Source organism: Pithys albifrons, chromosome 17 (genome assembly GCF_047495875.1).
Source record: "Pithys albifrons albifrons isolate INPA30051 chromosome 17, PitAlb_v1, whole genome shotgun sequence".
Classification (NCBI taxonomy): Eukaryota; Metazoa; Chordata; class Aves; order Passeriformes; family Thamnophilidae; genus Pithys; species Pithys albifrons.
The window spans coordinates 12838012-12854521 of NC_092474.1; the positions used below are offsets into that span (position 1 = coordinate 12838012).

The window sequence follows — 16510 nt, forward strand, 5'->3', positions numbered from 1 at the left end:
TGGAGTTCTTAAACTACAAACTGTGACAAAATGTGTGGTGGCAATCTGTGGTAGCTTTGGCTTTAGTTTGAGCTAGGCCTTAGCTAGGGCTCAATTCAGCAGGCCCAAAGGATGTGACATGGATTAGAAGGGACAAACATCCCCTGACTTAAGCAGCCAAAGAGGTATTTCATATCATCTGACATCATCAAGAAGTATAAAAAGAGAGGGAGGTGGAACTTCTGCCTCTTTTGGTCTTTGCCTCAGCCCTGTGAGGACACACTGCCCTACCATGACTAGGCCTTGCCACCATCCCCACTGTGTTATCAAGGGAGGAGAACATTTTCTTGTTAATTTTCTCCTCCCTTGCTGGGAGTTTTCTCTGGAAGAATTTTGGGAAGTTTTGTGGAGTTTGGGTAGTTAGATTCTGTTTTATTTAGTTGAGCAACTCAGTAGCTATTGTTGTTAGTTTCGGGGGGTTTTCCTCACATTTCTATATATTATATGTATTACATCATATTCTGTTTTTAATTCTCTTTCTTTTATATAATATAAGAAGTTTGCTTTGAGTTTTGGGGGGTTTTCCTTCCTCCTTTTCCCTTGGTTGGCGGGGTGGGGGGAACCTTTTCTCTCTGTGTTGGGCAGTTGGCATTTTGCCAGCTCAACCTCCTCCTCCTCCTCCTCCTCATCCTCATCCTCCTCCTCCTCATCCTCCTCCTCCTCATCCTCCTCCTCATCCTGGCCAGGCTCCTCCAACAAAGGTTTGGGAAGGGCTCACCCACATGGGTGTGTCCTTTGAGTCTGCGCAGTGGATTTTTGAGGTGAGGCTCAGCGTGCACAGAACTGGCCCCATCCTCTGCTCCTCAGGTTCATCTGCCACAGCCAAGCAAGCTTGGATGGTGACAGGGAAGTCCTCGGGACTAGAACCTACAGCTCCTGGTATTTCCAGGAGGTCTCCCATCCAAGTACTGATTGGGGCTGACCCTGATTGACACCTTGAGTGTTGTGTTCAGTTCTGGGCCCCTCAGTTGAGGCAAGAGATTGAGGTGCTGGAGCTGGTCCAGAGAAGAGCAACGAGGCTGGAGAAGGGACTGGAGCACAAGTGCTGTGGGGAGAGGCTGAGGGAGCTGGGGGTGTTCAGCCTGGAGAAGAGGAGGCTCAGAGGTGACCTCAGCACTGTCTGGAACTCCCTGAAGGGAAGTTCTAGCCAGGTGGGGGTTGGTCTCTTCTCCCAGGCACTCAGCAATAGGACAAGGGGGCACGATGGGCTCAAGCTCTGCCAGGGGAGGTTTAGGTTGAATATCAGGAAGAAATTCTTTGCAGAGAGAGTGCTCAGGCATTGGAATGGGCTGCCCAGAGAGGGGGTGGATTCCCCACCCCTGGAAGTTTTTAAACTGAGACTGGATGTGGCACTGAGTGCCATGATCTGGTAATCACAGTGGGGCTGGACTAAGGGTTGGACTTGATGATCTCAGAGGTCTCTGCACACCCAACTGATTCCATGAGTTTATGCTCAGTTTCTGAGATCCGATGGGATTGGTGCCATTTAACTGCCTGTCAGCCCAACCCAACACACAAGCAAAACCTGAAGGCCCAGCTCGTTCCCCGGGCCCCGTGCCGGGCAGGCGGGAGGGACTCACTGTGCAGCTCGCGGTGGATGACGTCGGCGAGGTTGGGCTCGTCGCCCCACCAGAACACCCAGAGCTCCTTGCGGCCGGGCCGCGCCTCGCGGCGCCACACGCACAGCAGGTTGGCCTGCAGGCAGCGCGTGAAGCTCTGCAGGATGGGGTCGTCCTGCGCCGGCGCCGAGATGATGGGCCCGCAGTCCCCGTGGCCCTCCACGTTGTACCTACGCCATTTGATGCCCGTGAGTTCAGCCTGGGGGGAAACAAGGGAAAAGCACTTTAATACAAAATTCTGTTAACAGCTGTAGTACTGGTTTGCCACATTTTTATTGGTTAATTCTTATTAATTTTCATTTATTTGATATATTTTTTATTCCACGCTACTTTATATTATATTGCTATGTATGTCCTGGTTCAGCAACCTGGACCATTGTGTGGGTGTGACCAGAGCTGGGCATTCTAAACCCTCTGGGCCATTGCCCAGCAACTGTTCCCAAGGGCCCATTGGCAGCAGCTGCCCAGGGCACAGCTGAGCCCTCAGGCTGGGAGCTGGCTGGGAAAGAAGCCTGGCAGAGGAGCTGGGAGAACTGCCCTGCAGGGACTCCTTGGCACCTCCACACCCACCTGAGGGCTCAGCTCTGCTCAGGGGCCAGCAACCATTCCAAAATCCCCCCTGACTGCCAGAGTCAGATCCCCCAGTGTGGAACTCCCTGCCCTGGGGGAGGCACTGGGGGCTCCCACCCAAACCTGAGGGGACAGAATCTTGGGCATTGGGGACCTCTGGGACCACTCTTTGGATCCAGAGGAGGAGCAGAATCTGGACAGGAGGAGCCCACCACTCTCCACCAGACTGTGCCATCATCTGCACCAACAGGTTTGTCCCTTCCTTTTCCTTTGGACTCGGAGGAACCACGTGGGGTTCAGCACAGGGGCCACCAAACCCCCCTGTGTTTGTGCCCCAGGGGGTGGGTTAGACTGCTGGGTTTTTGTGGGTTAAAACCAATTTTTCTCTTTGTGCCATTGCATTTATTGTAATATTGTTATTAAATTGTAACCCTGACTTATAATCTCTTTTGTGTTGGGTTCGTTTCTCCTGCTGGTTTCCCTTTAAATCAGAACATACATCACAATTATATTAATTATATATAGTCAAATATACATTTATATTTTTATATAATTATTATTTCTTATACAATATATTATCTCTATTCTAGACATTAAATTTAATTAATTAATCTAACTTCTCTCCTGCATTAATCCTTCTATTATTACATTGTTGTTGTTATTATTATTATTATCATTAGCATTATCTTAACTCCTTCTACTCGCCTATTTTCCTTTATTCCCCTCTAAGTTAAAAAGAAATAATTCAGAAACAGTACAGAAGAAACCTGGCTGCATTCAGATTATTCACCACAAATTGACTCCTTTCCAGCAGATTCATTCATTTCTAATCTTATTGTCATCTTCTTGTAACGCTACAAATGAGAAGAGAAACCCCACAAAGGGAGGGGGGCTGAGGCTGGTCCCCTGCTCAGTGCTGGGGGGAGCTCAGTGAGCCCACCCTGAAAGGCACAGCCAGGGCAGGTGAGTCCTGGGAAAAGGAGGGACAGCTCCACACTGGGAGGTTACAGGTTTACCAAAAGTGGAAAGTCGCCCTTTGCTGTCTCCCAGTCAGACAGAATTCTCTCATTATCTGACAGGGAAGAATAAAAAGAACGGATTTGCTCCCCACACCTTTGGAAAGGTTTTCCTGGGTTACTGAACAGGCTCCCCAGAGCAGTGGGCAGGGCCCCAAACCTGACGGAGCTCCGGGAGCCTTGGGGTGTCTGCAGGGCCAGGAGCTGGACCCCCTGAGCCTCGTGGGGCCCTTCCAGCTCAGGATATTCAATGAGTCTGTGGTTTTCCTCCATTCCCATGCCTGTTGCTGCCCACTCCCCTGCCCTGGGAGCCCTCCAGGACACGCTGGCAATACCCACAGACCAGCCTGGCTGGAGCTGTGGTCACACCAGGTGGTGTGTGCACACTGTGCTCAGAGGAGGCTTGTACCCTGCTCTCTGAGCCGTGTTCCCACATTCCCACTGCTGTTACTCCCTGCACTGCCTCACCTCCAGCACTCACACCTTGCCCTGGCTGCCCAGAGCAGGAAAAGCCAGCTGGTGAGAGCTGCACAAACCCCACTGCAGCATCCACACCTCTGACAGGGGCAGGGAGTGCCAGGGAGAAGGGAAGGACACAGCAGTGGGAAGGAATTTTACTCCTGAAGAAAACCACAGACTTGCAGATAGTGTATTCCTCCCATGCTCACCATCTGCACAAGGACATTTAACCTCCTCCAAAACCCAACCTCCACAGCACACACACACAGGATTCCCCTTTTCCAGCCCACAGACTGAGCTCATTTACAAGTGCAAGCTCTCCCAAGTACTTTTCCCCACCCAGTAACAGGCTGTAGGCTGGTACTTGCTCAGGATCTGTCTGGGGAACTGCTGAGCAGCTGAAGACCTTCATCATACCAACAACACAAGTGAAACGTATTTATAAGGTCAGAGAAATACAAGTACATCCTCTGAAATACTCCCACCTCATCCCATGCACACAGCCTGGCACAGAGGGGTCATGGCTCAGCTTCCAGTGACTGTGCCCCTAACACTGATATATCCCAGACTGCCCATTTAATTGTGCTCTGAAGGGGCCTCAACAGGCACACAGGACACAGTAACTGGGCTCTGCTGGGCAGGGCAAAGCTCTACAGGACACTGAGGAGCAGTGCAATTGGTCTCGTTGTTTGCACGCCCCTAAACCACCAGACACCTTCAGCTTCACAGAGCAGGAGGGCCAGGATCATCCTGCATCCTGCCAAGGACACCAACAGTCAGCACTGGATTGTCCTGCTGGAGGCTCCCCACAGCCAGCACTGCTGCTCTTGCACTCACACAGAAATGCTGATCAGCCCTCCAAAGGGTTGGGGGGGAACTGTGGAAGGGCAAATCAGGAAAGACAGTCCAGACTGGGTGAGATGCACAGCCACGTGTCTCATTCCTGGCACAAAGAGGGCACAGGAGCACAGGAGGATGAGGCAAAAGGGAAGGACAAACTGTTTTTCCACAGTAGGATGCCATGTAGAGCTGGAATACCTCATAATATAACACCTCACACATAATCTTGGAAGAGAAAGTGCTTACAAGTGCTCCTCCAAAACATCTGCACCTGCTGGACATGTCTCCAGCTACAGGTTGGAGAAGGGAAGTGCAGAGTTTGTGAAACACTAATGGATATAACTACGAATCACAAAACACCAAAAATTAGTGGCAGCATAGGCAACCTAGGAAAAAAATGTTAAATGTTCACATCATAACCAACCAGGAACACATGGCAAGTCACCAAGAACATGGAACAGGAAGGTGACAAAAACCAAAACCAAAAACCCAACTGAACAAAGGATGTTACCCAAGAGCAGCACTGTGTTGATCCACACAGCAAACCCCAGAGCTCAGCTGTTTCCAAGAGCACACAAGCTCCTGCAGCTCCTGCCACCCCACTGTCCCACATGTGGGGCATGAAACAGAGGCAGGGAAAGCACAGAGGAACCAGCAGAGCTGCATCCAATTTGGTTCCACACAAAGCAGCTTCTGGAGGGTCCAGTTCCATAGACTGTGAGGGATGACTAGAGCCAACCTGGATCTCAGTGCCCACCCACACAGCAAGAGACTCCTGGGAATAGGAAATGAGGAGTCCTGGGGGTTTGGACTCAGCAGCAACTGAGATCTCACACATCGTTCCCCAAACTTGCAGAGTACAGCACATGGGTTGAGATCTCTGTGTCTCTGCTTAAATTTTTAATAGATAAACATCAACACTAATCCCTCAGAATGTCTTGATTGTGTCCTCATGGTAATTACAGCAGAATTCAGAGGGAGACTGGGATGGATAGGGAGCTCCCAGGAGGGGCTGCACCCGGAGCACTCACACATCTTTCACGCCTCTACAGATGTTCTGGGTAAAGGATTTAACACACTGCACAGAGAATATCTGCATCCACATGGAGTTTTACTTGAATTAATGTCTTTAAACAAACAAACATCCCCAGTTTGAAGAGGCCTCTGCCTGCAGCAGGGTCTGTACAGACAGGGCAGCCAGTGGTGCTGGGACTGCTCTGAGAAGCTGGACGTGGTTCCAGATGTGCTTCTCCAGCACTGGGCACTGGCTGACCCAACACTGCAGGTCCTCCTCGTGCCATCCATGCTGTCCCCGTGCCAGGCTGACACTGGTGAACCCTTGGTGAGTGGAATCAGCTCATCAGTTTAAAGACAGAACCATTTACAGGCTCAGCACTCAAGAGCTCACCCTGCAGCCACAGAATCAGTGAGCAGAGGGTGGAGAGGGATGTCCCTGCCAGGGACAGCTCCCACCAAACCAGCCCCAGCACTGTCCCGCTCCCAGCCTGCTGTGCAGTCAGTGCACCCCTCCAGCAGTCCCAGCCCCAGCCCCAGCCCCAGCACTGCTCCCAGCCTGCTGTGCAGTCAGTGCACCCCTCCAGCAGCACAGGAGCCCCAGCACTGCTCCCAGCCTGCTGTGCAGTCAGTGCACCCCTCCAGCTGCACAGACACCCCTGCCCTGCTCCCAGCCTGCTGTGCAGTCAGTGCACCCCTCCAGCAGCTCCAACCCCAGCACTGCTCCCAGCCTGCTGTGCAGTCAGTACACCCTTCCAGCAGCCCCAGCCCCAGCACTGCTCCCAGCCTGCTGTGCAGTCAGTACACCCTTCCAGCAGCCCCAGCCCCAGCACTGCTCCCAGCCTGCTGTGCAGTCAGTACACCCCTCCAGCAGCCCCAGCCCCAGCCCCAGCACTGCTCCCAGCCGGCTGTGCAGTCAGTACACCCTTCCAGCAGCCCCAGCCCCAGCACTGCCCTGCTCCCAGCCGGCTGTGCAGTCAGTACACCCTTCCAGCAGTACAGGAGCCCCAGCACTGCTCCCAGCCTGCTGTGCAGTCAGTGCACCCCTCCAGCAGCCCCAGCCCCAGCCCTGCCCTGCTCCCAGCCTGCTGTGCAGTCAGTGCACCCCTCCAGCAGCACAGACACCCCAGCACTGCTCTCAGCCTGCTGTGCAGTCAGTGCACCCCTCCAGCAGCACAGACACCCCAGCACTGCTCCCAGCCTGCTGTGCAGTCAGTGCACCCCTCCAGCAGCACAGACACCCCAGTACTGCCCTGCTCCCAGCCTGCTGTGCTGCCAGTGCACCCCTCCAGCAGCACAGACAGCCCCGGTGCCAGGCAGTGCTGGCCTGGGCTGCCCTCCCTCAGCCCCTCACTCTGCTGCGCACACTCATCCCAAGCTCGGTTGACTCAGAACCAGAAGGGCTGCACTAAACGGCTTTTTCCACCACTCAGATCAGTCCCCACACCTGATTCATCAAACAGTCACCGAGATGCTTTCCCAGCAAGTGTGAGGACAGCAGAGCACAGCAGGGAGGGCAGAGCTGCTCCCAGTAGTGAGTACTGGTTTTAAAGCAGCCTGAAGTACTAATTGACAGGAAGCTCAACAGGAGCCACCAGTGTGCCCAGGTGGCCAAGAAGGCCAATGGGATCCTGGCCTGGATCCAAACTAGCGTGGCCAGCAGGCCCAGGGCAGTGACCCTTCCCCTGGACTCTGCCTTGGGGAGGCCACACCTTGAGTGTTGTGTTCAGTTCTGGGCCCCTCAGTTGAGGCAAGAGATTGAGGGGCTGGAGCGGGGCCAGAGAAGAGCAACGAGGCTGGAGAAGGGACTGGATGTGGCACTGAGTGTCCTCTGAAACACCTCCAGGGACAGAGAATCCACCACGTCTTGATCCAACCCTACTGTGATCACCAGCCCAGGGCTGTGCACTCTGTGCCCTGGGCTGGTGATCACAGTGGGGTTGGATCAAGGATTGGACTTGATGATCTCAGAGGTCTCTTCCAACCCAACTGAGAAGAGCAACGAGGCTGGAGAAGGGAGTGGAGCACAAGTGCTGTGGGGAGAGGCTGAGGGAGCTGGGGGTGTTTAGCTTGGAGAAGAGGAGGCTCAGAGGTGACCTCAGCACTGTCTGGAACTGCCTGAAGGGAAGTTCTGGCCAGCTGGGGGTTGGTCTCTTCTCCCAGGCACTCAGCAATAGGACAAGGGGGCACGATGGGCTCAAGCTCTGCCAGGGGAAATTGAAGTTGGAGAGTAGAAAAAACTTCTTTGCAGAGAGAGTGCTCAGGCATTGGAATGGGCTGCCCAGAGAGGGGGTGGATTCCCCATCCCTGGAGGTTTTTCAGCTGAGCTTGGCCGTGGCACTGAGTGCCATGATCTGGTAAAGGGACTGGAGTTGGACCAAGGGTTGGACTTGATGATCTCTGAGGTCTTTTCCAACCCAATCGATTCTATGAAGCCCTCAGTGAGACAGAAACCAAGATTACCAACCTGAGGACAAAGCTGTGAACATGCTGTTGTACTCACAAGTGGTCAGAGATGAATGCAGAACAAAGCAGAACCCTTGCCAGGTGATGTAATCTGTGTTCCTTGCATCCCTTCCCATATGCACAGTCTTGGCTTATTACAGTTGCTACAATGTTCTGAAAACTAAAAAGCCTGACTGAAAAAAAGAACTTACAAATGCCTACTATTAACCAACACTGTTAGCAAATCATGCATTAAATGAGATTTTTGCTGTGGTTTATAAAGGGACATGTGTTTCGGAGGGCTGTGCTGTGAAGGGTTCAACTTCTCAGATAAGAAGGGCTTTTTGTAAAAAAACTGGAGTCTTTTTCTAAATTCATCTAACTGCAGTTGGACCCAGAATAAAGTGTTTGTAAGACGCCAGCTCTAAATGCACTGGGCCAAGCGGGTAAGGAAACAGAGAAATCTGATCTCCAAATGCAATATCCAAACCCTTTTACATCCAACTTCTTACAGAACAATTCCCAAGACACCGAAAGAGCTGTTTCTGATGTATCCAAAAAAGCAGCTGTCAGGGTAGAGGAGTGTGTTCAAACCCCAGATCCCACACAGGCTTCCAAACCCATCCCAAACACCCCCAGGGAACAGGCATTAGTGCCAACAGTGCCATGCAATGCCTTCTCTGAGGAACAGGGCACAGAGAGAACATCTCACAGGCCCCTGGGAAGGAGCGCAGAACCCTTGGAAAGGAGCACGGAACCCCCTGGGGAAGGAGCACGGAACCCCCTGGGGAAGGAGCACGGAACCCCTGGAAAGGAGCACAGGCCCCTCGGAAAGGAGCACAGGCTCCTCGGAAAGGAGCACGGAACCCTTTGGAAAGGAGCACAGGCCCCTCGGGAAGGAGCACGGAACCCCCGGGAAAGGAGCACGGAACCCCCGGGAAAGGAGCACGGAACCCCTTGGAAAGGAGCACAGGCCCCTGGGAAAGGAGCACAGGCCCCTGGGAAAGAGCAGGGAACCCCCTCGGGAAGGAGCACGGAACCCTTTGGAAAGGAGCACGGAACCCTTTGGAAAGGAGCACGGAACCCTCGGGAAGGAGCACAGGCCCCCCGGGAAGGAGCACGGAACCCCCTGGAAAGGAGCACGGAACCCCCTGGAAAGGAGCACGGAACCCTCTGGAAAGGAGCACGGAACCCTCTGGAAAGGAGCACGGAACCCTCTGGGAAGGAGCACGGAACCCTCTGGGAAGGAGCACGGAACCCTCTGGGAAGGAGCACGGAACCCCTGGGAAAGGAGCACGGAACCCCTGGGAAAGGAGCACGGAACCCCTGGGAAAGGAGCACGGAACCCCTGGGAAAGGAGCACGGAACCCCTGGGAAAGGAGCACAGATGATTTCCTTCCCCCCAGTGACCCTCCCCAGACTCTGCAGGGTGAAACAGCCCCAGGAGAGATGGGCTGAGTGTTCAAACTCTGACACCCCCGCACACACAAGCCAGAGACAGACAGTAGCACTTCCACAACCTCAGCCTGCTGCCCTCAACCCAGACACCTCCACATCCACCTGCACCAGCTGAGGGCTCCAGCACTGGGAATTCCCAGGAGAGATGAAACCCAAACTCTCCTCCTTTTCCCCCTTCAGGCTTAACTCGGAATTAGAGGCAGCAGGGAGGGCCTTGCTGGTCTCCTCGTGCTCCACTCAGGCTGGCAGAGTTCAGGCTGCTCAGAATGCCAATCCCCAGTAACATCTCGCAGTGCACAGCTCGGCTCTGGCACGTTCCCAGCACCCTGAGGATATAATTAGTGCTGTGTAGCCACTGTGACTGTGCCTCCTCTGCAGTCCCCGCACATGGAACACAAACAAAACCCATCTTCCACCTCCTCTTTTATTTCTCATCTCCACCAAATGTTTCTTGGACTGTCTGTTGGACGGGAAATGGACAGGCCAATTCTAAATAAACTTCTCTGGATCACTCGAGTAATTCCACCCACTTGAACACACAAAGCTCCCTTGGAGAGATTACACAAGAACACAGACACAGCCAAACCAGAGAGAGGTAGAGCATCAAAAGTTGTATTAGTTACACACAGGGTAAAGCAGAGTCATTTCTGTATTATTTTGTACTTCTTTGCACTAAAAACAATAACAAAAATGACATAATTTTGTTATTTTTCCTGCTTCATATAGTACAGAAAGCTCAGAAAGCCTAAGGCAGGGCCAGGCCCCAGAGTGCAGAAGAAAATCATCAACCCAGCACTCCCAAAGCAGGAAGGATATCCTTGAAAAGGAGGAGAAGACCTACAGAAGAACTAAATATCCATCCCAAGGCACTCAGCTCCAGCCCTGAGTTTCTCAAAGACTCAACGTGGCAACATTCAGGCCATTTCGTTTTTCCCAGTTGTCTTATTTGGAATTTAACAAAACAAACACCAGCTACAAAAATCACCTGCCCAAAAGGTGCTTGGGCAATTTTAGTGCTTCAAACAGAAGTTTGTCTAATTGTCTTAAGAAACAAGTGATGTAAAAAGCCAAACCAAACCTCACTGGTTAAGACCTTCCACAAAGCAGTTGCACTTAACCAAAGGGAACATGGAATCACAGAATCAGAGAACCATGGAATGGACTGGGTTGGAAAAGACCTCCAAGATCATCAAGTCCAACCCTTGATCCAACTCCAGTCCCTTTACCAGATCATGGCACTCAGTGCCACGGCCAAACTCAGCTGAAAAACCTCCAGGGATGGGGAATCCACCCCCTCTCTGGGCAGCCCATTCCAGTCCCTGAGCACTCTCTCTGCAAAGGATTTCTTCCTGATATCCAACTTCAATTTCCCCTGGCAGAGCTTGAGCCCATCGTGCCCCCTTGTCCTATTGCTGAGTGCCTGGGAGAAGAGACCAACCCCCAGCTGGCCACAACTTCCCTTCAGGCACTTCCAGACAGTGCTGAGGTCACCTCTGAGCCTCCTCTTCTCCAGGCTGAACACCCCCAGCTCCCTCAGCCTCTCCCCACAGCACTTGTGCTCCAGTCCCTTCTCCAGCCTCGTTGCTCTTCTCTGGCCCCGCTCCAGCCCCTCAATCTCTTGCCTCAACTGAGGGGCCCAGAACTGAACACAACACTCAAGGTGTGGCCTCCCCAAGGCAGAGTCCAGGGGAAGGGTCACTGCCCTGGGCCTGCTGGCCACGCTACTTTGGATCCAGGCCAGGATCCCATTGGCCTTCTTGGCCACCTGGGCACACTGGTGGCTCCTGTTGAGCTTCCTGTCCCTCAGTCCCCCCAGGTCCCTCTGCCTGGCTGCTCTCCAGCCACTCTGTGCCCAGCCTGGAGCGCTGCAGGGGGTTGGGGTGGCCAAAGGGCAGGACCTGCACTTGGCCTTGTTGAACTTCATGAAGTTTTCATCAGTGCCCTTCTGATCAGCAGGAAGATGCTGAGCTGCCCAGGGTACCCTGGCACAAAATTTGCCAACCTCTGAAGTCAGGCACAGTCTAAACAATTTCTCTAATCCAGAATTTTGTTTGCTTCCATGCAGAAAACTAGTTGCTAAGTATCCTTAGTCCACAATTAATGCTTCAAATTGTAACATAACACATGGAAATGCCATATATTTTTGCCAGCTTTATCAGAGTCTCATCCTGAGAGCTCCATTCAAGTAAGCAGCTATTCTGAAGCCACCAGAGACTCATCCTGAGGACTACTCACAGGAGTGAAAATCTGCATAAGAAAGCCCTTAGTTCATAATCCAAGAATTTAAACTGTAGTTAAAGGTGTCGTGGGAATTACACCACCATTTTAATTAAATGCTGTAAGATCTTGCAGACAGACTCAAGATTAGCACCATCTGTTTTGGTTCCAGTGTCTCATTTCACCACACCATCCTCACACAGCAAGGAAGGATCAGGGCAGCTCCACTCCAGCCTCTCCAGGGCAGATAAAACTATGGCTGGTGGGAAGGAAGGAGGGAGGGAGGGAGGGAGGGAGGGAGGGAGGGAGGGAGGGAGGGAGGGAGGGAGGGAGGGAGGGAGGGAGGGAGGGAGGGAGGGAGGGAGGGAGGGAGGGAGGGAGGGAGGGAGGGAGGGAAGGACTGAAAATAAACACAACCGTGTGTTTGTGGGGAGCAAACACACCACCCCACTCTCCCAGGGAAATTCAGCATTCAGGAACTCTGCCCAGCTCCTGTCAAGCCAAATGAATCGACAGAGGTGATTGCTTAACTAAAAACTGTGTTCTTCACAGCTGTGCCTGCTGCTTTACACCCTGAGAGGGTCCTGGTGGGACACCACGACTGCAGCAGGGCAGCACCTGTGCACAGGGGTGGCTTCCCTTCTTCTGCCAGACATGGAACCTCCTTTGGTTTGAAACCCACCACAAAGTGACCACCCGTGGCAACCCGCCACAAAGTGACCACCTGTGGCAACCCACCACAAAGTGACCACCCGCGGGAACCCCCCACAAAGTGACCACCCGCGGGAACCCCCCACAAAGTGACCACCCGCGGGAACCCGCCGCAAAGTGACCACCCGCGGGAACCCGCCACAAAGTGACCACCCGCGGGAACCCGCCACAAAGTGACCACCCGCGGGAACCCCCCACAAAGTGACCACCCGCGGGAACCCGCCACAAAGTGACCACCTGTGGAAACCCACCACAAAGTGACCACCTGTGGAAACCCACCACAAAGTGACCACCCGCGGGAACCCGCCGCAAAGTGACCACCTGTGGAAACCCGCCACAAAGTGACCACCTGTGGAAACCCACCACAAAGTGACCACCTGTGGAAACCCACCACAAAGTGACCACCTGTGGAAACCCACCACAAAGTGACCACCTGTGGGAACCCGCCACAAACTGACCACCTGTAAAAACCCGCCACAAAGTGACCACCTGTGGAAACCCACCACAAAGTGACCACCTGTAAAAACCCGCCACAAAGTGACCACCTGTAAAAACCCACCACAAACTGACCATCCTCTCAGCCCTGTGGAGTCTCCTGAAATTGGGGCATTTACTGAACTACAGAATAACATCCTCCTCCCTTTATTTATCCATTTTCTAAAGGCAGGGAATGGTTTGGGTTCCTTTCCCTTGGGGTTTATCCCTCCTGCCCCTCGAGCAGGGAGGGCCCTCATGGCAGTGGGGAGGCCTCACCTGTGCTGAACCAGGCAGGGCTCAGCTTCCAAAGGGCATTCCTGGGAAGCCAAGCTGTTGGAGGACAAATATTGCAACAACTGCATAAAGTCCCTCAAACCTGTCCATGCTCTGAGTTAAAGAACACAAAAAACCCAACACATTAAAAACCACCTGATTCTGCAACGGGCCTCACAAGGCCAACCAAACCTCAGAGTTCCAGAGCTGGGGGTTCACTGATGTAAGAAATGAGGGATTGCTCAGAAATGTGAGCTGGGACACGGAGTGTGATGTGAGAAAACAGAGTGATCAGCTGAGGGGAGCTCATTCCTCTCTATGCAAGTGATCCACAGCAGAACGACACACGTTTGTGTTTAATCCTTTCCCTGCACAGTCAAGTGGCTGGAAAACAAGGATAAAGGGACAGCCACTTAAATGCTTTTAAAAAGGAAGGATGACAGAAATTACCTTTTTTTTTATGGTTATTCATTTGCTCTGCAAAGCAGCAAGAGGCTGAGCACAGCATAGCAGGACATGAGGCACCAACAGCTCCCTGCTGGATGAATCAATCCCTCCCTGGAGCATCCCAGTGCTCCCACTCCAGAGCTGTTTGTGACAAGCAACAGTGGCAGGGCATTGGGTGTCAGCCTTTATCTTGGCCAAGTCTCAGCGAAGGATTGAGCTGTAACCAAAATCCTATTATCAGATGTCCTCCTGATGGACTCCTGTACCTGGGGACATCTGAGACACTGTCACAGCACCAGGGAACCAAGACACTAATGAAATAATAGAGGCCACAAACCCATAGCACGAGCTGTTATGCCTTAAAAGTCAACAGTGCTGCCAGAAATGAGGTGGGTTTTCCTCCTTCCCAGACGTCAGGGTGACTCTGATCCTGCCTGTGTGGGAGAGGAGGCAGCCAGGAAGATTAACGGCTTCGTTCAAAGAAACAAAAGTCAGACCCATGTCAAAAGGAATTGGAGGTGGCAACAAAGTACCATCTTTCCCAGTGGAAAATATAAAAGGACTCCAACACTAATGCTCATATTTCAGCAGCTCTGGCAGCTGCAGAAGCCACCAACAAAGACATTTTGAGTGGCAAGCATAAAAGAAAGAGTAATCTGGTGAAGAGGCCCAAATTGCTGATACGGATCCAAATCCTCGCAGAATTTCAAGGTTAAATACTGGAGCAGATGACAACAATCAAGCGCAGCAGAAGGAAAGGGGCACACAGAGAGACACTGAGTGAGAAAAAGGAGCTTCCTGAGTCCACTGCAAAAACAGGTCGGCAAAACAAAACCAAACACTAGAAATTCTTATCAAAGAAACAGAAGGTGACACAGAAATCGTTGGGTCACCACCACTCAGGGGTAGCTCTGCACCCTCAGCACTTTCTGCAGCTCCTTCTGCCACATCAGAAGTAGAGAAAACAAAGAAATTGCAGAAATGGCCAAAAAGTAATTCCAGGATTAAGACTGCTCAGTGTCCAGGAGGGGAATGCTGAGGGTCTCCAGAGAACAGCTGCTGGTTGCCTTCCAGGGATCAAATTGAGGGACTGCAGACTCAGATCACAATGAGGTGGCTGAAATTTTTGTGTCAGGATAAAAACATAAGTACAGTTTAGAAATTGCCTGTTAAACTTCTACCTGGTTCAAGAAACCTCTCAACCCAACCCAGAGAGCCTGGGAGAATATCCAAGAGAAGTGCAACCACGTCCTTGACCTACTCCTACTTTTTTTTTTTACAGGCAAAGAACACTTTTGTAGGGAATTCTTTGGACCTGTTGCCATCCCAGGAAAACTGCAGCATGGCTGGAGTGGCTGGAGTAAGGCCGTAGGTGACTTCCCAACCACCAAAGGCCACACAGTGCAGGTTCTGTCACTGACAGGCACCAACACAAGGTTTCTTTAGATCCCTCAGGCCAAACAACCACGGGGGGAGGGGAGGGGGGGGGGGGGGGACAGGACAAAGCTGTCACTTAGCGGGTCCTCACGGGTATCTCTGCAATCTTATCAGGCAGGCAGAGCACTCTGTGAGCCTCAGGCAGCACCACACACTCACCAGTGCAGGGCAAGAGTCAGCCAGCACCAACCCCAGAAACTCTAAGAAAACACCAACGACGTTAAAACAACAACAAAAGAATTAAAGAGGCAATTTTGGAGAGAAGACCTTTGAGTTACACCAACATCCTTCAGCTTGAGTGAAGGCTTTGGGTCAGCAGGCCCTTAACTGGCCCAGCCAGTTCAGAACACCATTCCAAACTGGTCCCTGGCTCAGGTCCCCTCTGCTGCCCGGGCTGTGACCAAGAGCACCAGAGATGTGAGGGGACAATGTGGGAGCCACAGGGCTCAGATTCAGCCATCGGTCGTGTAAAGATACTTTCAAGTCTAAAACATTCAAGACACAAATCCAAGGAAACAAAGCTGGCAGGATCATGGACTGAGACTCACAGGCTCTTCCACAGCTGTCTGTGGTGGCTTCGGCACCAACACAGACACAAAGTGGGAGCTGTTGAGTGGGAAAGGGAAATGGGGAAGCCAACCTGCCCAAAAACCAGAGCAGGCAGCAATCTGGATCAGAGGATGCTGCCACGGGAGCCTGTCCATGCCCCTGGAGAACACTCCCACCAACAGCAGGACCAACACATGGGAGGGCTGATTGGTTTGGGGGTTCTGATGGCACAGAGGGAAAGAAACGGACTGGGTGATCTGGGAGCTCCTTTCCAACCTTCCTGACTCCCAGTGGAATGAGGTTTCCCTCTGGCAGAACCAACACACAGCACTGCAGGCTGTGAGCAAACGCACAATGCCTGGAAGCAAAATGCCACCTCCAAGACAAAAGACAGAAGGAGGTGAATGAATTCTTTTCCTCTTAGCAAAGCCTGGTTTGGGTGGTGACCCACCCTGCAGGTCAGCTCAGCTCACAGGCTGAAGGACATCCCCGAGCTCCACATCACCGCAGCCAGTGCCCCCACACAAGGGAATCAATCCTGAGTAGAGGGGTTGGGAACAGATAATGAAATGGGAACCCTCTGCACACTCCACAAAGAAAGCAAATAAACACACAACATGCTTCCCAAAGAATCCCTCCCTCCTGAGGGTGATGGATTAGCTTTGCTTTCTTCAGAAAGACAGAATCAGAATTAAGCAACTGCCCATTTTCCAAATTAAAAAAAAAACAGTTACAGAAAGGCAGCCCAACACAAAAACAAAACAAACAAACACACAAAACAAACACACAAAACAAACACACAAAACCCAGACACAAAACAAAACCCAAACACAAAACAAAACCCAAACACAAAACAAAACCCAAAAACATACAAAACAAACAAAAAACCAAAAACCAAAAACCAAAATAAAAACCAAAAAACAAACAAAAACAAACAAA

The 16510-nt window shown here is 52.1% G+C and overlaps 1 protein-coding gene across 1 annotated transcript in view; it reads right to left on the reverse strand.

Moving 5' to 3' along the window:
• The window catches only part of MED13L (mediator complex subunit 13L), a 205707-nt gene that overhangs the window by 175439 nt on the left and 13758 nt on the right, over nt 1-16510 (reverse strand). Inside the window, exon 2 of the mRNA XM_071571766.1 lies at nt 1620-1857. Coding sequence (XP_071427867.1) covers nt 1620-1857 — 238 coding nt within the window. The remainder of the gene's footprint in view (nt 1-1619; nt 1858-16510) is intronic.